This window comes from Platalea leucorodia (assembly GCF_965183815.1).
Source record: "Platalea leucorodia genome assembly, chromosome: 1".
NCBI lineage: Eukaryota > Metazoa > Chordata > Aves > Pelecaniformes > Threskiornithidae > Platalea > Platalea leucorodia.
The window spans coordinates 113,907,758-113,932,212 of NC_138823.1; the positions used below are offsets into that span (position 1 = coordinate 113,907,758).

General features: G+C 40.3%; 1 protein-coding gene across 3 annotated transcripts in view; it reads right to left on the reverse strand.

Annotated features, from left to right (window-relative positions):
• The window catches only part of PDE1C (phosphodiesterase 1C), a gene marked incomplete at both ends in the record, with an annotated part of 326,875 nt that overhangs the window by 79,979 nt on the left and 222,441 nt on the right, over positions 1 to 24,455 (reverse strand). For all 3 annotated transcript variants that reach the window (XM_082320990.1, XM_082320989.1, XM_082320991.1), the window contains 3 exons: positions 5,101 to 5,167; positions 7,266 to 7,448; positions 8,311 to 8,424. In XM_082320990.1, coding sequence (XP_082177116.1) covers positions 5,101 to 5,167; positions 7,266 to 7,448; positions 8,311 to 8,424 — 364 coding nt within the window. The remainder of the gene's footprint in view (positions 1 to 5,100; positions 5,168 to 7,265; positions 7,449 to 8,310; positions 8,425 to 24,455) is intronic.

A 24,455-nucleotide genomic window follows, 5' to 3' on the forward strand; every position in this document is an offset into this window, starting at 1 on the left:
TACCCTTCTCTGTCCCCTACCCATGTGCTATGTCTATGAAAAATAACATTAACTTTGAAGGAAACAGGAATAACAAAGATATGCTTTCTAATGATATTAAAGTCTCTGGATTTTGCTGTCCCTATAGAGTTCTTACGACTTTGTATTCTGAGCAAAGCACTCCAATGCTTCACTCATGCTTAGAACAGAATAAGGTGATATGTTTTTCGCAGTAAAAAAACCATACAGGCACCTGTAGTCATATTTTTACCACTTACTGTTCAGTCAACCAAAATAATAACTAACTAGAACTATCTTGCTAGACCCAAAAAAGCAACTTAGTTCCTTCTGATTTTAATATTAATCCTGAATTGTGATTATTGCAGCTTAAATTGCCCAAAGACAGGATAACCCTAATTTTCCTTATTTTTTTGTAAAGATAAGTGAGTCCACCGTGCCTTTCAGAAAATTACAGAGCAGGAGAAAATCACAGTAATGTTACATTAAGTGCTAACAACGATATAAAAAACAACCTTTATAACAGAAGAGTGAATATCTAATTCCAGTTGGGAAAGTTCCAGTCAGCTGTAAATGATATATTAATGCTGCAGGGTGGTCAGTCAAGAGATTGAGGAGGGAAAGTTCACTTCCCAGCTCATAAAGCTAAAGTATTAAGGTATAAACCTTCTTGCAGAAGGCTGAGTTCAAATCTCAACTCTTAGGGAAGGCCCTGGGAGCTGACAGCACTCATTATCTAGCAAGATAAAGCTCCTTGATCTCAGAATTGGATGTTCCTGAAACCCTATGAACCTTTTTCTCCTCCTCCTAGCAGCAAAGAGGAAAGGTGCGAAAGGAGTTATAGCTAGAAGAATGATACACAGATCAACCATGCAGCTGCATCTGGCAGAGGACCAGCTCTCAATCTCTCTCGCCTGCTGAGAACTTTGATGTAATTCCCACAGGGGTTTATCCAAATGACTCTCCTTAGATCATATATTAAAGATTGACATCTGTACACTGAAGTTTCCCTCCACTTTCAAACTGTTGCAGGTTACCTTGCATTTCCTTGTAGCACTTTCACCAAGAAATAAAGATGACTACATTTCACACACGCATGTACACAGCTGCTCTCAGTGCAAGAAATAGGGGTTGGCTAGACATAATGTTGAATACTGTTAAGGATTAGAGTCCATCTAAATATCTGCCATCTTTTTTAGCAATACTAAAAATGCTAAATTACAATTATCTATTGAGCTCTTAAAGTCCAGTCCACCTTTGTTGTTTGTTGTCAAGGTCATATTCCAGGTAAGGACCTGACTTCAAGTCAAATGCAAAGGACGGAGACCCATACATCAGCATAGCTACAGGACTTTGTATGTTCTGAACAAGACCAATGTATTTTGGTACTGGCTCTCTCCAGCATGGGCTGATCCTGACAACCTTGCTACTTGCATAGTGTTGATTACACAGAGCTGCGCACGTCTCTTGTGGAAGTACAGTCCACGGTGAGGCTAATTAGTGAGTGAATATCAAGGATGCCGAAGATTCAGGTCTGCTTTCATCTACCCCAGTAAATAACTTGCTTGCCAAGCAGTTGATTTTACAAGCTGTGTGGAGCCCACACGTTGAAGGCAGGGTCAAGCTTCTCCAGAGATGATTTGTGGCCCAAGTCACAGAAGAACAATCATAAATTGCAGCTTTTCAACACTTTCAGTAGACGTTGGAGAGGAAAAACAACCAAGAGAGGAAAAAGTTCCACCAAGAAAACATGTTTTGAAGCCCCTGAACAAACTTAGAAAATAGGCGAGAAAAATAATGCCCAAAGCATCCACTCAGTCAATTTTAAGTATTTTGAGTGGTTTTATTTTGTAATCACTTATCTCAGTCAATGAAGCAAACTAATTTAACACTTGCGTGCATATAATAATTTACTTTTGCGTCCTATGGCATTGAAAATTATGTCTCAACTATGCTGAAATTTAATTCACTGTAAGGCGATCTTATCTTGTAGAAATAAAAGGGTTTTGTTCCTTTATATATTTTTCCTGCAGTTAATGTTGTGCTCTTGCAGCAGATAAAATTTACCAAATTGTGAAATTGCAGAATAGTACATCAGAATTGTTCTTTTGTATGAAACAATGGTTAACCACATAGACGATAAGTTCCACAGTAGAGCTATTTAGATTTTACTGAGGGAGAAATCCTTGCTCTTGTCAAGTCAACAGAAGTTTTGCTATTGACAATAACGACAACAGCATTTTACCCTGAATAACTAGGGAGAAAAATCCTCTTAACAGAAGCATGAAAGTGTCACAGATGGCTTAGAGGCTTGCAGCAACACCAGTTATGCTTTGAAAATTAGTGGATTTTATAACCTTAAAAAAAACTTTAACACAGAAGTGACCCCTATATTGTGGAGGGGCCTAAAGGGAGGCAGAGCTTCATGGATATCTTCTGATGGAGGAGAAGGAGAGCAGGAGAAGAAAGGGATGGGAAACTTTCTGTACTACACATGTCTCTAGGTCACTGGCCCTGTAGCCTCAGCTGAAGTGTCATAAGCTGGTCTAATGCCACAAATACCCACTGTGGTGTAACTGCAAATAGATCCAAGATGTCTTACTTCTCAGTCTTGTGTTCTTATTACTTGGCCATTGCTCCACTGCTCGGGGGAACCTAGAGATGAAGTGAAACAGCAGTTCTTCCTAAATGCTCAGTTTTCTGCCTTTCTGTCTGTCCTTAACCTCGGAGACTTGATTTGTTTTAAAAGCCAACAAGCAGATGCAAGGATAGATGTCATTCTGCTCAACGCCACTGGACGGCCTGACATTTTTGTAGGCACAGACAAGCAGAAGTCTATACTGCAGACATTGTAAGTGACTACAGGTTCTGTGTTCATTACCTGTATATTAGCTAGCCCAGAAAATATTGCCATGACAGCACGGGCATCAGAAAAGGCGGAAAAATTCGCTTCTAAAGCAGGCAACTACTTCAGCAGCTAGTTAATGTGAAGTTCTGTCTTGCACTACACTGCTGAGCTGCAGATCACCACAACTTATTGGGTAAATTAACACAGTTATTCAGACATGTCTGTATGAATGGTATGTGTGGCCACTGTTCAAATGAGACACAAGGCTGATCATCCCTTTTGTGGCAACAGGTCATACATCATCATGCCCATGTCATGCAGAAAGGCAACAGGCTACTGCAGTAGAAAAATCAGTATCCAATATATAGAGAGAGATGCTGTGCAATCCATTCGAAAAACTGCCTAACTTCTCATCCACTGAAAAAGTGAGACAGATTATATACCTAGGACTTGCACTGCTACCACTCCACCTGCTTTTTCTTGCAGAAGCGGCAGTATTTCATTGTGTTATTAAAACCAACCTCATTTTGCCAAGCTGATTCCACAGCTTTGGGTTACTCAGTGCAGACATCCTGTTGGCCATGGCAGCAAAAAGGAGACCACATAGTTACAAAATAAGCTAGTTTTGACTCCATGTCATCCCAATCCTTGTCCTTAATACCATGACTCTGAGGGCAATGTTGATTATGGCAATCCAGAACAGCTAAAGAGATGTGTGTGGTACACTCCTACACCCTTTTGCATGCTTAAACCATCAGCTCATTTTACAGAGCACACCAAGCAGTCGGGTAGTCATAAGGTTCTTTTACTTGGCTTTACTAGACTGAAGCAAGCAACAAAAAGTACCGTTTTCCATTAAGGAGATAGGACTAAGATATTTAAGATGAAGTACTATTTCAAGGACAGAAGACGTCTTTAAAACAAGTAACTCCCATTTCAACCACATCCACTACCAACCCCAAGGCCATCCAGGCAAAGAGATGTTCTCAAAATAGTTTTGGAAAAAAATACATCCTAGAGTGCACAGTAGCCAAGCAGAATTATTTCACCCTGAGCAAAATTAGTCAATGTCTTTGTTGTTATTGATGTGTTTTAACTTACTCTAGCATGATCAGTTCTCTTTATGACCCTTATGATTAAATGATTATCATTTAAAAACACAGAAAGAGGAGAGGGATTCTGTAAGGTTTAAGTCAGTTGAGAGTAGCTGATGGGTCTTGGATTGTCTTGTTACTGCTGAGGAACTCAGGAGAAGAGGTAACATTATAGATATGTTCCCTCATAAGCTGGCTCTGGGGTGTAGTTCTAAAAGAACAAAGACTTTAGATCCCAGTTGCAGGAGTGAAGCTAACACTTGTCAACCTGCAGTTGGAAAAAGGTGTGGATGGATGCTTTGATTCTGTACATGAAAGGCATGCTTGATCATTCTTCTTGTGTTCAATGGACCTTTTGCAATTCCTTCACATCTTCCGATGAGTTGTACTATCCAAAATAAAAAGGATTCAGTACCCTAACTGTAGGTCTTTCCAGTGTGGAGTAGAGCAGAAGGATTGCTTCACGAGCATAAAGTCCATCAATGTCCCTGTGTACTGCCCCACTGTATCACCTTTTTTCACCATTGCATGACATGGCTGAAATACATGCAACATGTAATCTGCAAAGCTGCTGTGTAGGCAGCCGGTTGCTAACTTGTGTTTGTAGTCTTGATAATTCCTTCCTAAGTCAAGAACCTTGCAATTGTCTCAGGGATAGAACCTTACTTTTTTCAGACTACTTCTGACTAATCAGTTTTCCTCTGAAACCTCAAAACTCATAAAAGGGTCATTATTCCTAAACTGATTGTCACCTTGAAGACCTGAAGCCAAGCAATGCAAGAAATTCCCTACTCTCACAGCAACTGATCCTTTTCCTTCTCCACCTCTTTCCATCTGTGTTTTCTTTCATCCCTGAGGGAGGTTGTGATTGATTCCAGCATGTTACCAAGTCCTCAGTTTAATCACTGTAATCTAGAACAGAGCTGTAACCTTCACAACCTGAAAATGGCCACAGCCTTGAACTCTATTCTTTCCTTTATTGAAAGGATATTCCCTTAGCCCAGTAAATGATTAATGTATGTGAACTAAACTAAATGTCAGAGAGAAGGAAAGGAAAAGTGCTAAGACCCCCTTACCAAGTCAAATATCGCAGTGTTTTCTTTATGCTTTGTACAGAACACGTGTGTGTGTCCCCCCCCAACACCTTCTTATTGGGATTACCTTTAGCACTCCAATTACAGCTGGTGGGTAGCTCAAACCAACCATATTTGAAGTCCGTCTGTACATTCTATGAAGACAAAATAGATAAGGCAACACATAAATAGAATTAAACAAAACAAACGAAAACCATAAAGCAACAGACCATTACAGGAGACCTTATTTAGCCCAGGAAACCCTAACTGCAATTTGGTTTTTTTCTTCCTTCGTGTTCCTAACTTGCACAATATTCTCTATACCATTCTTATTGTATAGCCTAACTTGAGACTATACGCTCCCCAGTATCTCATAGCTTGGTTACCTGGCCATCATAGAAAATCTGCCAATATCAGGTCTTCATCAGAAGGAAAGGCTACACTCAAATAAACAAGATGTTCCCCACTTTCCACTGCAGATGACCATACTGCTCTTTCAGTTCCCTTAGTCCTTGCTGGTCCACATGAAAGCTAATTCTGAACGTACTTCAGAAATCATTTCTTGTCTGCAATGAATTAACTCCAGTTCAGTACAGCTGTTACTTTTGTCTGCATTTTTTTAAGATTGGTATAAAATCTTTTGGGTGTTTGCTCTGTGTGTGTGTTTGAGGGACAGAGAGAGAAAGAGTAAGGCAATAATCAACATCTGCAACCATACTAAACAAAGCACTGAAGGATGTACCAGATTTTAAACTTGTTTTCAGGCCATGCTGTGTTTAACAGGCTTGGTGAATGCAGAAACACTGTCATAGCTAAAATGCCTTTCTGCAGGTCACCCTTTTTTGCACTTAAGCGATGTAGGACTAAAAGGAGATGATGGAAAGCTCTCTTCTCCCATCTGAAATGAACCCATGTGAAGTCTTCCTTCACTTCCCTTTTTCTTTGTCAAGTTCTGCACTCAGACCTGAAAAAAGTCAGCCCCCTTTGAAGAATTAAATTCACCCATTCCCCAAATTACAGTATTTCTTACCCCCTCCTCCCTCCTGTCAGAAGCCCCACAGCCTTCTCTTAAGCAACAATTCAGGCAGGGTCCCTCTCCCTTAGCACAGGAGAGCCACAACCCTCCTCTGGTGCCATATCATATCTGAACACTTCCTCCTTTGGGCCACAGTGATTCAGATCAGCTGGGAAACAGCCTCCTGCAGCCAGCTCTCTGCAGTTCATTTACTTCCTTGTCAAGCAAGTCCCTCACTGAGAGCGAGGGTTAATTCACAAATAGCCTGTCAAACCTAGGAGAAACCTGTTCCAAGGAGAAATGATGGGTTTAGTCTTATCACAATCTGCTGTCACTCTTAACACATGTACAGTAACTTTGGTACACAGATAAAAAAATCAGCTGTAGACATGCCGGAGGAGGCTTCTGTGTGGCTGTGTGGCTCGTGGTCCACTGTTCGATACGCCCAACCTCCTGCACAGAGGGCTGGTAGGCTGTCACTGCGATTCTGATGAACAGTGAAACGCGCTCTGGTCTTCCATTCCTGACTTGAGTTTCGCTGTAGAGACCTGGGACCTGCTGTCTTTCATACTGCCTGAAGTCTGCTGACAGTTCCACATGTGCCAGCCCTTCTTCTAGCTTGAATGATGTCAGCCAGGAGTGGTTACTCAATAAGAAAAGGTAAGATTAGAAGCAAGTCCAAATTGAAATGACTAAATGTTTTAAGGGGTTCAGAAAGTGAAATCAGTTTTAGCAGTAGATTCTGATGCAAATCACAACTGAGAAGGCTGAGAGGACTCGATGGGTTTTTTGAAATCCTCCCTGAGCTCCAAAATTTTCACATCAGTCTTGGTCTATAGTCCATTCCAGTAATACTATGATACAGAACTTTCTTCTGTTTCTTAGCAGCTCTTCATGAGAAATACTAGACGACAGAGGTAAACAGAGGCAAGGGAGGGCTGGGTCTGGCCTGACTGGATTTTAAAAGCTGTCACTCTTGACCTAGGGCTACGCAGAGGTGCATATTCTTTGTCAAAATCATTCCAACTGTGCTATTATATCTGTATTAAGCTAAGAACAGATCAGTATGTGCTGTTTCAGGTTGCAATCTATTACTTAATCCCAGCTTTCAAGGTGCTATCCAGATCTGTGTAGAAACATCATTAGAAGCATATTAAAGTATTCCGCATTCAATACTACAGGTGTAATTTGCAGTACCTGGGCAGCTGTTAGAACTAAGTAATTACATGCCCTTTTACCTTTCCACAAATATCCCAGCTTGTACTGCATGGACAATACTCCTGAACCGGGGTTTTTCCTCCGTCCTTTTGAGCATCATCCCCATTTGCCGTGTGAAGGTAGAAGCCAACCAGTCCCGGACCTCCGAGGGCACAGAGTCCGACTGGATGTCACTAAGCTCATCTTCTGTATCCAGTAAACGCCTAGAAGGGGGAGGAAAAAGATGGATAAACAGACTTCTTTGGAGAGCATTGCAACACTGTTAATAAAAAAGAAGCTCACATATATTTTAATTAAAGCAGTTGTTAAAAGTCTTTGGTTTGTCAGCCCTAATGGAACACAATTGTGCAAGTCTTCAACAGATTGTTTATTCTCTTGTATAGTTAAATGTCAGATTGTGAAACTTGCTACTAGGCCAACAATGAAGAAGTATCAGCCTTCTGAAGCACAACTACATCATCATCCACTCACTTCTCACCTTCAGCTTGTCAATACTCCTGACCTTTCTGCCCTTCAGAGCTCATTTACGGTCATGTCTAATTTCCCAGTTAGTATTACACAGTCCTCTCCTTTCCCATTCTGGTCATCTGAGGTGAACCTACAAGTGCATTTAGCACTGGGGAAATGGCATATAACAGAGCGGGGAACTCCTCTGCACCGTCTTACCAGTCTACCTCTATCATGATCCAGAGTAAAAATATTTTTAATTTCAAAGACTTGATACAAGTGAAAAGACTTAACACTATTCAAAAGTAATAGAGGAGCAGGAATTTAGAAACTTTCAGAAAAAGTGGGACATAATTATTATGAAAACATTTCTCCAAGAGAATATATATTAAATTTATGATTGCTTTTGATCTTCTCCCCCGCCCCAGGAAACTTAAAGCAGCTTTTAAACCTAGGACTGAAGATCTGCTCTACACAGACTACAATATTTTAATGATTAAAAACATATTGTCTATGACTAATAAATCTTGGCTAAAACAAACTTCCCAAATGACCTGTAAATTACGATTTTGTGTCATTGGTACTAGATATGAGTGCTGATGCCTGTAGTGAACTCACCTAGTTTCGTCAATGTACACTGACTCAAGAACAGTCGCAGCATATTCCAAATTCTTCTTTAGGTCTACAACTGAAGCTTCCCCTCTCTCTAACTGCTTTACCAAAGACCGCAACCTAGAGACAAGGAAAACAGAAATCTGATTAGTACAAAGAGAAATAGGTCTGAGAGTGAGTGTCAGTTCAAAACTGGATCCAGCGTGAGACTTAGCATACATGATTGGCAGGTAAAAACTTTTGGAAGTCTACGAGGTTCTTTAAGCCGAATACAAGAAATCAACAAAAATCACTTTTCAAAGATCAGTCACAATGATGCCAGGCAAACATCACGTTATATTGAATCTCAAATAAGTCAGTGAGTTATGACTGTCCCCTACTCATACTGAAATAAGTTAAAATAGAAATCACTTGGAATTTAACACAGGAGCTAAGAGACGGCAATTTCGTTCCAGCCATAAGAAAGGAAGTAACTTCTTGAGTAGTATCTGTTGACAAAAAGTCAGCCATTTATGATGACTGGTGTACACTTATGCAAAATTTTATTAGAGTATATTTAGAAACACTATTGCAGAAATACTATACAAGGTTAGGAAATGCTATGATTTTCATTAGATCAGGAGGTCAGCCTTAGACTATCCCATCTATATTAAACAACTCATGGAAGTTTTTTTATCAGGTTATAATTATTACTGGGGGGGAAATAGACTTTCTGAAAACAAAAAATTGTGCAGAAAATGTCTCCTGTGTCAAAGACAATTATTATATTTGCGCAATTTTCTTTTGTCTTTTCCTCTCCTTCACTCTACTTTCTGTGGTAAATTAGAAAAGCAAAAAAGGGAAGAAAGAGAAGAAAATGCAAAAGTAGAGAGTAAAATGTAAATATTTTAAACATTCCAAGAATATACATGCTTACAATTAGATAAAGAAAATTACCATTTCTTTAAAATGGACAAGGGGATAAAGAATTGACACGTTAAAACATTTTTGTGAATGTCTTCATCCTTGTTAAACAGCAGTTAAATAAACATTCAAATATACATTTAACAGTGTAGCAGAAATCACAAGTTGTTAATTTGTCCTATTCAAGATGCAAAGATGTAGAAGAGTAGTCATGTCATCTAAAATTTGTCTTCTACTTAGGAGACTACTTTTCCTCAGCTTTTTTCTATAGTCTATGGAGAAAAAGAACCTTTTCCAATTCAGAGCTAGAGCCCCATATAAGTGCCTGCTCTCACTTTATTAACCGTAGTGGGAGCCCAACCTCCTACAGTAGACATGTACATGAAGTTCTTAAAATGAATTGTGTATCTGTATTCCCTTGCTGTCACAATGCCCCAGTGGCATCAGTGCTTTCAGGAGGAATCACGTCTCCATGGGGCTGTATCTCATGGCAGAGCTGAGGAGCAGGCAGTCTGCCTGCGTGCATTGCACAAACAGCTCTTTGCAGCTGGGTTTCTTCACCCTCGCTTTCCCTACATAAACAGTGAGGCTCTGGAGAATAAAAATCATACAAAATATCGATTGTTCCTCTGGCTAGGTCACACAAATGCCACTCCTACTGACAGTGGTACTGCTGACACACAGCTACATATTTAGCATTACAAAGAATCTTGAGCAAGAGGTGGACCCTCTATCTCCGGGAGGATTAACTCATCTGCTTGTCGGCAGTTGAAAAACAAAAGTATTGCTCAATACTTCATTCCTGCTGTGAGAACGGAGATGGGAAGGTCAGTGATGTACAAATACACTGAACACAACTCTTCTCATCTCTGTAAGCCAGGCGGAGAGCATTCAACTATGCCAGCACGTTTCCCTCCAATCCTGGAACCCAGCTGGGGAAATCCGTGGAGCAACCTCAGCCCCATGGAAGAAGCAGCACGGCTCGGTGCTCCCATACCCCTCTTCTGTGTAACTGCACCACCAGGTGTGAGCAGCAACGCTGTGTTTGATGAGCAGAGCTAGGAAAGGTGCTCCACCACCTTTCAGGTTGATCCAGCCTCGGGCAGCACACATGGAAGATGAATTCACCTCCTCCCTAGAGCCAAACCATTGATCCCTCCTACCCACTCCCAGCTTTTCTTGCCAATGCAGGAGGGGAGGAAGAGGAAAAAACAAAACAACTTTCACGTCCAAACAGTAAGCATTGATTCATATGCCTCCTCCTTCCTTCATCCCGTATATGGGGAGTCCAGAGATGTGACCCCTTAACTAGTTACCAGAAACATGGTTTGTATACAAGCCACAGGAGTTAATATTGCAGGAGGAACATTATCTTTGGCTCTTCCTGACTTTTATTTCATTGATTTAAGTACCTGGCAGCTCTATGCCACAAGTCATTCAAAATTCATGTTCAATAATAGCACAGTGAGTAACGGTTGCTTCATGGCACCAACATTCATCATCGAAGAAGATTATGCAGAGTACTGCGTGCATCAATCATTTGGAAAAACAGAAGTACAGTTGTTATAATAAACCCTTGTCACACGATCAGCCGCTCTCATGTGAAAAAAAATGACATTGTCTTTGTCTTACCATCCATTATCTATAACTATTTCTGATTCATTGAGTCACAGCAGCTGCTGCCAGTTACCTTTACTAAATAAGAACCCGGTGACAGTTTGCCTTTAATGCATTCCATGTATCTCTATTTTTTCTAAATAGTCCTAAATGCAATCATAAAGTTAAGGCCAGGCTGTCCCACTGAAGGGCATCCAGGCAAATTTATTAGCTGAAAAATTCTGTTTCACAGTGGCTGAAGTAATTCCGGAATTCAATCAAATTCACCAAATCATTTTGACTGAAACAAAAACATTACCACAAACTTTTAAACATGCTTTATTTTTAGGAGCTTGTATTAAAGCAAGGGAAGCAGAGGGCAAGATGCTGACCTTCCTATCTTTACCCCATAGACTAGTCATTGCAGCAAGCGAGTAGGGTTCAGCCACATGTACCGTTCCACAGGAAAATGCTGAGTCTGTCAGGCTACCGACTGAATGAAACATACTGATATAATTATCACAATCAATTTAAGGAACCCAGTTCATCATTTACTTTGCTTTTATTGTAACTGTCTGTTTTGTATGAACAAAATGCTTTTTTCAACCAAATCATGTTTTGTTCTGTTCTAAAAAGTTCATTATAGACTGATCAAAACCTAAATTTTCATTGTTTCTTTTTCTTCCCCCTCCTTTTCTTTTCAAGTTCAGAACTAAAAATTTGCACAGATCTATCAGACCTAGTTCCACTGGAGCCCATGGCGCTGGCTGTAGGAGAAGCAGCCAGTTCCTCTGCATAAGGAGATCCCAGGCCAGAAGGGAGGTGTTAACCATTTCTAATATTAAGCTGTCTTAAGACCATGGCACATGCCACAAGTGAGCCAGGCTGTAGGTCAGCCAAAAGTTTCTCAGATTATGGTCATGAGCACAGCAGTTACAAAGAACTGGTTGGTCACACAGTATTAGCTTTAAATCTAGTTGTTTAATTATATTAAGATATAGCTAATGCCTTTCTTAATGAGATTTCCAAGGGAAGCTATTCTTCCAGTCTGCAAATTCTCTGTGAACATGTGCCAAATATTATGGAAAAAGTCTGAGAACCTTTGTTCTATGCACAGTTATTTCACATTTTAGTCCTCAGAATAATCCCTTAACTTTCCAAAGAAAACGCCTAGTCCTGAGCAATGCAATGCATTTTAACTTCCTCTGACCCCACAAGTAGGTGTACAATCTTGGAAAAGGGCCAATTCCGGAATACGGCCTCCCGCACTGCCCTTCCAAGGAAAATATCTGTATGCACCCACTGTAAAAAAACCCTGAGAGTATCTGCAAATGATCCCACTGAATTCAGCAGAGCAATACATTTGTGTAAAGCAGGTGGGCAGGGTTCTCGGTGAAGGTGAGAGGTTATCCAGAGCGTACGCTGTTCCGCAGCCCCGCTCCTGCTTTTTTTAACGTTTCCCTAAAGTACTAGCTCTCATAAGATTCAGGAAGATAGAAAGCAAATGTCTAGAAACCGGGCAGCTGAACTAAGTCCATGGAAGTTACACAGCTCCAAGACCCACAGCCACTCCAGATCCAAACTGAGTAACAGGAAAAAGTGAGGCTGTTTTCAGCGTGTTCTTGAAATGTAAAATTTCTGAGTAACCGCTCCAAGCATTCTCCTCTCTGTTATAAATAAAACAGTATCTGTGTACAAATATTTATCTCCTTAGCTAGAGGGCTTGCTTTTATGCTGTCGATTTTTTTTTAAAAATAGCATTACATATCACTGCAGAGAAGATTAACACCACCGCAGTCTGGATACCAGTCAGCTTCAATTAACATGCAAAGCACACGTGTTGTCTGAATACTTGGGGCAAGTTCCTCCAACTGGTGTAAAGTCGGCAAAGCTGCGTGGCTAGTCCCTGCATTTATTTTCAAAGCTTTATTGACTGTGATTCACTAGCATGTTTCCAACAGTACAACTCAATCTTTTCCTCTGAGAATCATCCTCATACCATTGGAATGCACATGAAAAATTAAAAAAAAAATAAAAAAAAATTCTAATATCATCACAGATTACCAAGGATGGAATATTTATCCCTGTTTTACTCTTGATATTAACAGCTAAACAGTTTGATATTGACAGCTCAACCCGATTAATATGTTGTTTCAACCATGATAGCCTACTACCTAATAGGTGAGGTTTGTAGAAAGCACAGACATTTTTTTATTACAGCTGGGAAAAGAGGGCAAGCTATTGAACACAGCACTGCTAGAGCTGGTTAAGTACTCTCTTGAGACAATGTTCTTTCATCAATTGTCACTATGAGATCAAAAGCTACTCAAAAGCCTCTGCTAAGTCTGACACAAGTTTCATTAAGAAAGCCTGCAGTGGAACGCCTTATCAAAACGAAGCCCTGTCCACGTAGCGAAGGCCCTCACCAGAGAGGGGAACCCTGGGCTGAAGTGATTGCTGCTTGGTCCCTTTTAACACACACTGAAACTGGAGATCCCAGAGCTCAGGTGACAGACTGAGGGAATCATCTTCGATAGCTCAGTCCTAAAGAACAGCTCGGTGGGAGAAGGGACTTGTAGCCTAGACCAGAAAATCCTCATGAGTGGATTATTTGCCTGGGTTGCGAGTTCAAAAGTTCGCTACAGAGATGGGTTGGAAGAAATTATTCAAAGTTTCCTGTCTCCCACCTGAGGAGGAGCGGAAGGCAGGTATGGTCCACACCTCACCAAAAGAGCCTTTTGATTTATCTTCCTGCAAAATATGAAAATGTTCTGACAAACTTTAAGAGATTTGAGCAACATTAGAACTTCTCCCACTCTCGCTAATAGTGACACGGCTAGCTAAAATGAGCTACTGGCTTCCTGCTGCAATAACCCCAGAAAAGATGTGGCATTCTTAGTTCCTTTCAAAGATGTACGTAGTCCATGCACACAAATAGAGAAAACCTTTTCCTAACACTAAATCATACCAGAGCTAAAGCTATACATGAGAATGTCACTTCTCAACTCTTTTGTGAGAGTTTTACTGATGTACCAGGTTTTACCGATGTACCAAGAACATATGGTACAAGAAAGTTTTGTACAGAGAACTGAATTTTATGGACGCCTGACAAAAACGTGTGTATGTAGCAACAAAGCATCGCGTTTCATATCCTGAATGCCAGTTTCATATCCCAGGAGAGAATCTGTTCTTGCTATTCCTCAAGTTTCCAAAGCTTTGGAATCAACTTTTTAAATTTACTTCGAAGTTTCCTTAAGCAGACAATAACCCATTGCATTCAGTGTAATTCTGACACTGCACTCCATGAGCAAACAGCGTGGGGGTTCCCTGTAAACATAAAGGATGCTGTAACACATTCTGTAAGAAATGAGGTTTGCTCTCATGGCCTCTCCCTATTCTTGTGAAGTAACTGTGCTGTTCAGGCATTTCCTTCAGTCTCAAACGTCACCAACTTTCAATGCAAGTGGGCATACTTGTAAAACGTGTTGCAATTGCATATTGGATAAGAATGAAAGCTTCTACATTCATATAAGAAACAATTTCTAATAATCTTGCCATGATTAATGCTTAGATACACAAAATTTTCCCCACAATATTGTCAGAATTAACTTCAGTACGGAACACTATTCACGGTCCTGTTCACCACAGAGGTTCACGAGCAACAACTGGCACACAATAAGATTGATCCCAGTTACAATAAGGTCCTTCATGAGTCTTCTGCAGACAAAAAGAACATCATTACATTTAGACACTAGTGAGGAACACTTTCAGCTTCAGCAAATCCTTGTCACTGACTCTGGGGGCATGAATAAGAGGCACCTTCTGCTATCAGTCTGTGTTTATGTGGCTTTTGTTAGTCAAATTACCCTTATATAATGAAAACCCAAGAGGATGATTTCAAAGACAACTCATTTGCGATAACATTCTTTTGATAGCCAGCTCAAATTGCTTTTTTAAGAACATCAAAATAAATAAATAGAATTAACAAAATAATAATCAGAAGTAGACCTGATTGCATAAATGCCAGCTTCAGTTTACGCACAGAAAAAGACCAAGGGTTGCTTCTACAGGCTGGAAAGATAAACATCTGCTGAACTGAAAGACAAAACCCTGCCTTCTGATCTACAGTACATTCCTTACCCTCCTCTGGAAAACCACCATAATTACTGGTAGGAAATTAATGAATAAGTTTGAGAAACAGATGTTCACTGTGCAGTGAACTATATTTTTACTCAATTTCAACACAGAAATAGGTGTGCATCTGCTATCTCACGATAATGTACGAACTCAGTAAATCTGATATGCTGGGGACATATCAGAGTTAGAGAGCATGTGCAGACCCGCTAAGCAGCGAGCGCATAGAAGGTCTGTCAGATGCCCCATGACGGTATCCGAGTGCCTGCTAGGGTGTAAAGAAACTGCAAAGCAAACGCACAAAGTATTTAACACTGCTCAAAAGCATCCAGAGCGGACTGCACGCGGTTATGCGGCATAATGCACGTGCGCAGTGGTTTCAATCAGCTGGGTGGACAGATGCCTCCACAGTTTGCATAGCAGCCCCTTTGATGCTCCATTCAAACAGTGGGTTGGTGGGAGGGGTACAGCACAGACAGAAAGCAATCCAGGAGCTCACCATGTCTTTTCACAACAGTCAGCAGGTATGATTCATTCCACAGTCTGCCACATTTTAGTCTAAGGCTCTGCATACATAGCACGTGTGAACCACTGAGGAAAAGCCACAATCTAGAAAAGCCAGCTCCAGCAGTAATCCTCAAAACACAACTGAAAATAAAGTAACTGGTAGCCTGTGACCCAATAGATTTGTATTAGGCTGGATAGTTATCTTCTGTCACTGCTTTGTATAGAAAACTGCAAGTGGCAACAGCCACAGGAAGAAAAAAACATGTGTTTGCAAGGAGCAATCACTGAAACACAGAGCATTGCTACACTGGCATTATTCATCAGAAGAAATTACAAGCAATTTCCCACGTAATTGTTTTGCCTTCCTCATGTTTCCTGAAATATCCTTCTTCCTTTGAATTAAAAAAAAAAAAAAAAAAAAAATTGAAGTAATCAATTAATTTTGTATTATTTAGAAGCATCAAAATGCAACAATGAAAAGTTCAGTGGCCTTGGCAGGACAGCTAACAGCTTCTTTCAACTCACCTTAACTCAAATAAGCTTTTGACCACATTAGCCAGCTATAAGTGAAATCATACATAGTTTGTATTTTCACTTCACAGTCATAAATTCCTTCATGCCTATTATAGGAAGGGAAGTCCTGTGCCCAAAACATTAGCAAACTTTGGCTTACTGGAGGATTTTCAATAAAACAACAGCCTAAGCAATTCCTCAGCGCCAAGTCCTTTCAATTACTCTTGTCTCCATCTCCTGCCACTGAAAACTTCTAAAGGGCGCACTCTCTTCTTATGTGCAAACACCCTCCCCATTTTTGGGTGCTGAACTTTGGGAATTGAGTCAGAAAAGCATAAGCAGTAAAAAGCCTTAACATGGGTAAAATTTTGATGTCGGAGTCTTTGGTGATCAGATCATTAGAAGTCTTCGTCATGAGTCTTTTTTCATGCAAGTTAACCACCTCACCTAGAACTAACCTTTCACAGAAATCAGGCAGACAGATGCTCATGGAAGTCACTGGAGATGGACAGCCAGGAGGAGTCACCTTCAAAAGCTGCCTGTCATATATTTCCTCAGGAAATGGCACACTGCCTTTTTGATGTGCCTTCCTTCCCCCACTAATGACAGAAATGAGCTAAAAGATGAGCTTAGGCAGTCATTGTGGTTTCAGACAGGTGAGATGACTCTTTGCCACCGAATAAACTGAGGGCTGAATGAGGGTAAATTTCAGATGTGGGAGAGAAGGAAATGCTGCTATATTCTGTTTTAACAACTAGCCATCTTCTAACTGGTGTTTAAGTAAGCTTTCCTTTTGGCAGACTTTTTCTTTTTGGGATGCTAGCATGAATTAATTTTTTGAGGAAACCATAGGATCACTGAATTTGTTGGAAATGAGATCCAAAGACAGCAAATGAAGTCTCCTGGAATGAAGCCTTTCCAAATCACTGGTGCCTTTTATAAAAAACAACCTCAGTTATAACGTGTCAGCCACAAATCTAACAATTTTTAATTTGCATCTTCAAAAATAGGTACCTGAAATGAACCACCTAAATTTGCATCTGAGGCAACTAACACATACTGTCAGTTCAGTGTTGATGCATCCAATGACGCATTCCCCTTTGTTTTATACAGACTGAATCTTTTTCTTTGAAACCACAATTATCACATTTCTGGGTCCTTGAACAAGGTCATTCTTCCAAATGATGCTAGCAGATTGCTTTGTGCAGATCTGAATGTCAGCACTCCACACTGGCTCTTTACTTAACGCTCGCTGCAGAGATCAGGGAGAAGTTCAACAGATAATTTCAAAATATTTCATTGTAACCTTAGTTCTCCCCCATCTGTTAACATTAAAATATCCACAGGCAGAAAGTCTGCAATTAACTCATTCTTTCAAGTTGCTAAAATCAATTAGGTTCCAGAGCAGCCTTTAGGAACCCACAGGGCAGTTAGGCAAGCGCAGATCAAAGTCCACATGCAGTGTGAAGTTCAGGCAGGAATATGTCCCTGCCTGGTCTTCAGAAATGCCCCGTAAGCAAAGGCAGGAGAAGTGGTTCCCAGGCTGCTTCCTTTCAGACCACCTTCAGCCATCGGCACTTCCCAACACCCAGGCAAAGACTACATCTCAGTTCTATCCCATCAGCTATGGCAAGAGACAGGCACAGATCAATGGCAAATTCCCATATGACCTCAATGCTCTTTGCTGGGTTTGGGTTTGGCAAACTTCTGCTTACTCGAACGGACCCTTAAGTTCCTCAAGATCCCTAAGGCAGCTGCGTGCTCATGAAGTCATCATCATTCACCCCATTAGAGACAGGACAGCTGATACTAGCCCAAAGATTTCATGCTATATACAAGGCTGCATTCATGAAGCATTTTCTCATGAACAATACATTTTACACAGCTGCTAACTTTAATTTTTGCTGTGATCAGAGGTAACTCATTGAGAAGACATTTCAGATTTTGTTTTATTCTACATTGGCATAAATGGCAAATACTCAGATTTCTGGTTAAAAACTTCAATGATTTCCTTTATGTTTAAAGGCTTATACCCTTCCTTGGTAAATTTTGGATACCCAGGCACTGAGGCTTTTAGACACATTTAAGATGTGGATCCTCACTTTTCTGCCTCTGATTTCCATTCAGGACAACATACTCGCCAGGAATATTACAGAGCTAATTGATTGACGTTATTTACGCAGCTGATTTGCTGGTCTAAAAATGAGAAAAATTAGCTGAGTCTGTACTAAAATTTTACTTATCACCATATTAAACCTCTGCTATGCACTTTTTGTAGCCTGAAGAAATCACTCTGAAAGTTCAGGAGTTCACCACGCTTCTCTGGTAATATTAGCATGTGCATTTGTTTGCTCAGATATTTCATATGCCTTTTCTCAATATACAATTCACCCTTTTAACAAATATTGTTAAAAGCAAGCTGTTGTTCTCCTAAAGCCCACAAAGTTTGCATTAAACTGCAAAATCATTCCCTTCTTGGTGGCTGCGAAGTAGCCAGTCTATACTTCTACAAAACAAGCCCATTCCTGGTACGCTTAATTATTTTGAGGGAAGCATTCCCAAAGTCAGCAGTAAACATTCCCTTGTCTTTTGCTAAAGGCTGGAAAACCAAGGCCGTTGCCAACTTTCAGCTGCACATGAGGAAGGTGTTGAGCTAGATATTTGCCATGCCAGGAATTTCTAACAACCTGGGCACTATCAGGAGAACCATAGTCTTTGGAGAGAAATGGCAAGAAGAGGCAATTACAAAATGAAAGCTGGAGCTTGCCAAGCCACAAATTGTAGCAAAAAATAGTTGAGATAGGGTCCTAGCCATGTTTTTTTGGAATGCAAATGATTCGGAACAGTTCTTCACACAGTGGTCTTTATTGACACCCTGGTAGTTTGGTCTTTGCACAGCAGACTGCTTCCTTGTCTACCTTAATTACCAGCCTGGCTAATAGATCCAGGGGTACTGTGGCTAATCGCTACTAGCCTTTCAAACCTGTATGCTTGCTCATATGCACAGGAACTGGACTTATCCCAAAACCACAATCTGGCCACTGCAGCACTGATGGTTAGAGTAAAATCAGGTGAAAGCAAATTTCTGAGCCACGCTCTTTTCTCCAAGACTACATGTCCTATTTAGAGATGAACTCAAAAAGGCCATGCAAGCATCCCAAGAAGTCCATTCTAAGAATACATCATGCACATTTACCTGGTGGAATCTTACCTCCTTGTTTTAATTGCAATAACTCACCTCGCCTTTACTGAGCCATAAAAAGGAGTTAGAATGGCTGCTTCAGCTGGTACAACTTACCAACTGCAAATGTTATGGAAAACCCTCAAGATTCCATGGCATACATATTCAGCAACCTGATGGGTCAAAAGTGCAATTAGCCAAATTTGGAGACCATGATTGGGAAATGACCTCTTTGAGGAAAAGAAACTTTTGAAATTGATGGCTTGTTCATTGTACTACGAAACAGATTAGCAGGTAGAAATGAAACAATGCAAAGTTTGCACTAAAAATTGTGAAAAGAAAATTGTGTGCAGCTGACAAAATGGTAAATTGTAGGAAACACTTTTCATTCATGGCTGTTGATGTAAGAGTGAAAAAAAAAAAATCGACTGAGATTTCCTGCACGCATTCAATGGAACACAAAGCAAGCACTTCAAAAACATCTGTTTGAAATAACCCAAGGTTAGAAAGAGGAACAGCACTAAAAATGTCTTTGAATAGTGATAATAAGAAAAAGATGCAACAAAGAACAACAGGAAACTTGTAAAGATCATTTATTAAAATAAACTTCTATGCATATTATTACCGTGTTTACAAGGGCACGTGTCTCCCATATCCATTCCCTGCATGCGCTGTTGGATTCCACATGCCATGTACGAGTGTCATTGCGTTGCAGATATCTGCAGATCAATTAGCTTCACTTTCCTGCTGTAGAGGCACTGAACACTTCAACTGTACTCACTACTGCAATACCCAAATACCTTCCTGCCTCAGGCTTTGACTGAAGGAAGTATTAGCTCCCAAATGATCCTTTTGCAAATAAATGTTTTCATACTTTTCTGGGTTTTCATTCCTCAAATATTGCTAAACAGGCACAATAAATATGGATTAGCTTTAAGTCTTGGCACCAATACTATCTTGTTTCTGCCTATCCTTCCCTTTCCTTCCTATTTTCTTCCCTCACCCTCAGTTTCGGTTTCACCATGACTAGTTGAAATTTCACTAGCAGCATCTCAGTGATTTGCTTTGCTTGACCTTCCTGAAGCCTATTTCTGCCTTATGTCAATATGATTGCACAACAACATCAATAATGTAAAACGGGACAAACAGATACTGAAGCTGTCCAAAGCCATTTTATTTTGCCATCCACTTCCTTAGATGATATAGCACTTAGTTGGCCACAACAGGGATGCCGAGAGGTGCACTCTAGCTAAAAAGCTTCTGAGGACCTTCTGTCCAGTAATGGAGAGGGAAAGCTTCACAAATACCGTGTCAAACGGCAACAGAGTGGTAGCATCAGAGGAAAGGTAAGGGAAAGGGAAGGGACGTGTATCGGGACAGCCAGTTGTTTCAAAACAATCATGCGGAGCATTACAGTGAATAAGAAATTTGTGCAAGTTGCTGAATTACCAAACATCATTTTATTCTTCACCTAACAGACCAAAACTTTTGAAGGCATATCCAGCCTGCCTTTTCCCAGTTTTGTCCAATTTATGCTACCAGTGGTCATCATTCCAACCTCCCCTGCCATACCACATGCTAAGCACACCAACTCATAAACACTTCGAGTCAGAGGTGGCAATGGCAGACCTGAACAGCATCCACGCTCTTATTTGGATGAGCATCTGGAATGATGTTTACGCACTCTGTCCCACTGTAAAACACAATCAAAGCTAGAGCTCAAGCTACAGAGAGTCTGCCTGTATTTGTTTTACATAACAAACTCCTCCAATTTAATATGAACACTGAAAAGATCTCATCTACATTTGTGGCAAACCAGAATGCAAGACACCATAATTAAGCCACCACTTACCTCAGTGAGGATAAAGTTGTTCAGTCAAGCACTGGCTAAATGCAGTGATACTGATATGAATCACTGCAAGTGAAGAATTATTCTAAGATGACAAGAAAAGAACTTAAGAAAAGTTAAAACTTAAGTTTTAAGAACTTAAATATGCATTTTGAACCTGGAATGGCAAGTGGGGGAAACACACATCATTATCACATGGCTTTCAGCCTACAAAGGCATTTTTGTAACCATGAGTTAACACAAGCTGGGTTCTAGACTGTAGCGGTACTGTCAGGAGAAGATGCAGGTCTCTGACCAGAACAGGAAGACTTTGTAGGTTTGGGGTATGAAAACCCTCATGTTTCCCAGCAGACTTCACTCATCCCTCAAAAATCCTTCAACTTAACAATGGAGTCATATTCTTGTATGGAATTAACTGGATCTAAAAGGACCCAAAAAAACCATTCTTGTTTAGTTTTCCCTTGAGACAGCAATTCTGACTAACTGGGGAATTCACAGAATAATCAAAGGCCTTTCGAGGGAAGAATAACAAGAAACCAAAAAACATGATTAGTTTTAGCCTAAATGATATCTTTTAAACATCATTGCCTAAGAAAACAAGGCTGATTCAAACTGTCTGTCCATGTCTAGAGACCAATGAAACTATCAGTCAATTTCAAACGATGTCAAAGGGTTTCCTAAAACATTAAGTTTGCATAGGTTGCATGACAATAAATGGCCAATGTACATGACTGAACCTCCATTGAGGAAATCACAGCAACATAACCTCTCCACTATTATTAGACAACAAAGAATCTAAAGAGATCCTCAGCTCTGACACAGAAGAAACCAGGCTTCATGAGTGCCACACTTAAAACGTTAAAAGGCTCAGTGAGAGTATAGTATAGTCCAGCCCCTCCATCCCTCTCTGCAACCGAGTAAAACCAGACCAAGTGAACATAAACGCCAGATTCGACCATTTGAAAAAAGAAAAAGAAGGAACAGTAGATAACTTTCCCCCATATTTGGAAATTTGCTTTGAAAAGCTTTCTCTAAAATTGCTACTGACAAGCAGAAAGGCTGGAAAAACTCATAAAATGCCAACAAAAGTTGTGCTGTCAGAAAAATTGCCTACAAAATTCACGTTCATGGATTAAAACTGAAGTGGGGGGAAAAAAGTCTGATTTTGAATATTGTGTTGTTTTGAATTAGGATTTACACAGGTCTAGTCATGACTGATGCTCTGAAAGTACACCAAAAATATTCAATTTCATATGGTATTCCTCAACTTCAACCAACACTAAATGAACAATACAAGCTCCTGTAGTTTCTTCCCTATGTAAATATTGCTCATTTTTCAAATTATAAAAGCACAAAGTTACATTTGCAATGTTCTCCTGTCTTTGACACTTTTTAAAAATTGCATAGGAAGAGATGCACAGGAATTCAAACACTAAAGTAGAAAGAGAGCTATCCCCATAATCATTTACATTAAGTAACTGTTGAGGAGGAAAAAAAAGGAAAAAAAGTGAATAAAAACAAAGCAACAAACTTCAGCAAATTTAAACAAACTTGTAATATTTCTCTACCCTCTGCAAAGTTAAACAACTTGTGTAAAATAAAAAAGTGTTAAAGTTTTAGGAGATAACTAGTCAAGAAAAAGCTCTTCTTTGTAAATATTTAGCCTTACACTGTTGCTGGCAGCAGGGGTGTGTGAAAAGTGAGCATGTAAGAAAACTTTACATTAGATTCAAATGAACAGGGCTAAAGAGGCCTCTCTCAAGTGTTGTTGGGAAGCAAGAGGCTAAAACCATACTTGTGCTCTTCCCAGAACAATCTGAAAAGGGGCAGAAAAACTATGTGTGGAAGCCCAGAGTTAATTGATGAAATGACAAGCTAGACACAAATCCCAATTTCTTTACTTACAAAAGCACTCTGGAAGGAGTTTTCTCCTCTGGCTCTGGCATCCCTTTGGATGAGCTCTTTCGTAACTGGTTCTTACACATGGAAAACTCCAGCTACCATATTTTATTTCAATTTACCAAAGGCCCTTGTGGGACTGCTGAATTTGTATAGGGCATTAGCTGACATAGCTACGTAAGCACTTGTGATACTTGCAGCACAGCTTGTTTGGGATTCAGGCTCACTGTCAGTGTTGTCCCATTGACTTATGAATTACAGTCAGGATAAATTTTTCCCTGAACACAAAAACAAAAATTTTCAGGGGAGAAAGTGTTGGGTTCTGCTCAGCAAACTCAGGACTTTCTCTTCCAAAAAGCACAGGCGTGTAACCCTTGTCTTTATTTCTCCATGTTAAGTTAGTGGAACCTGATCACCTTTAGTGCAAAACTCCCTTCTTTCCTGCCAGGAGTGCAACAGTACTGAAAAACACAAAACAGAGGCTCCTGTGTAGGTACTAGCCCAGGCAGATTATGTATTTCATCTGAGCCTAGTGGCTACAGGCTAAGAGAATCACCAGCTGCCAATAAATATTTAAGTTAATCATATGCAGTCCAGTAGGGAGCAGCATGAAGCATGGTAAGGTAATGTTTCAAATTCTGAATTCTGAACAAAACCTTTGTGAAATTACCTTCTAGGATGCTTTCTTTTGTATTTTTGTGCCACTGTGGGCTCTACTGCAACACTGATTTTTTTGTCATCAGGGCGTGCTTCATTTCTATGCATCACTGGGCAGGGAATTTGTTTTGAACATCATTTACATCTTGCTGCATTGATTGTATAGAGTTTGAATGCATGGGTAACATAAAGAAGATGAAGAAAGAGGGTAAACTTTTGATGGTGATACCCCCAGATAGTCTGCTTGCTAATTGCCCTGAGTAAACAATACAGGCTAGCATTCTCCAGTGCCAGATGGGTTCAGCTGCACACAGACTCCGCTGAGCCCTCAGAGCACACCACCTGCTTCCTCAAAGGTGGGTTGGTAAAAGAATGTTAGAGGTCATTTTTGAAATGCACAAATTCTGGGAAGAAGCACAGGTTTTTAAACAGAAGTCAGAGGTATTGATTCAGGGAATGCCACAAACAAAATAGGCAGAGATGGAAGCTGCAGGGTAAGTGCCTCTTCTGGGAGTTGAGACAATGCAAAATTACTTCAGATATGAGGTTCAGTGTAGCTGAAGGGACACTGCAGAAGGGAAAGAACCATGAAGATACATATTCTGTATGGTAAACCTAGGGGGGGATAGGCAGAAATCTGGCAAAGCTTTAAGTATAAAGCTTTACATCTTGATGTAAAGATGTAATTTTGAAACACTGCACTGCCTAAAGAAGCACAAATCCCCCTCTTCTCCAATTGATTCGTTACAAGTGCACTTTCTCCAGCTTGAGGATAGGTGAGCTTTCTGCTGGTCTCTTCTACTACTTGTTGCCACCTGAATCAATAGCCTCGAGGCATCGCACCTAGACTGGGATCTCGTAATTTCTCTTCTCAGGCTTCACTTCCTCTCTAGTTCCTCTGTTGTTTACCTC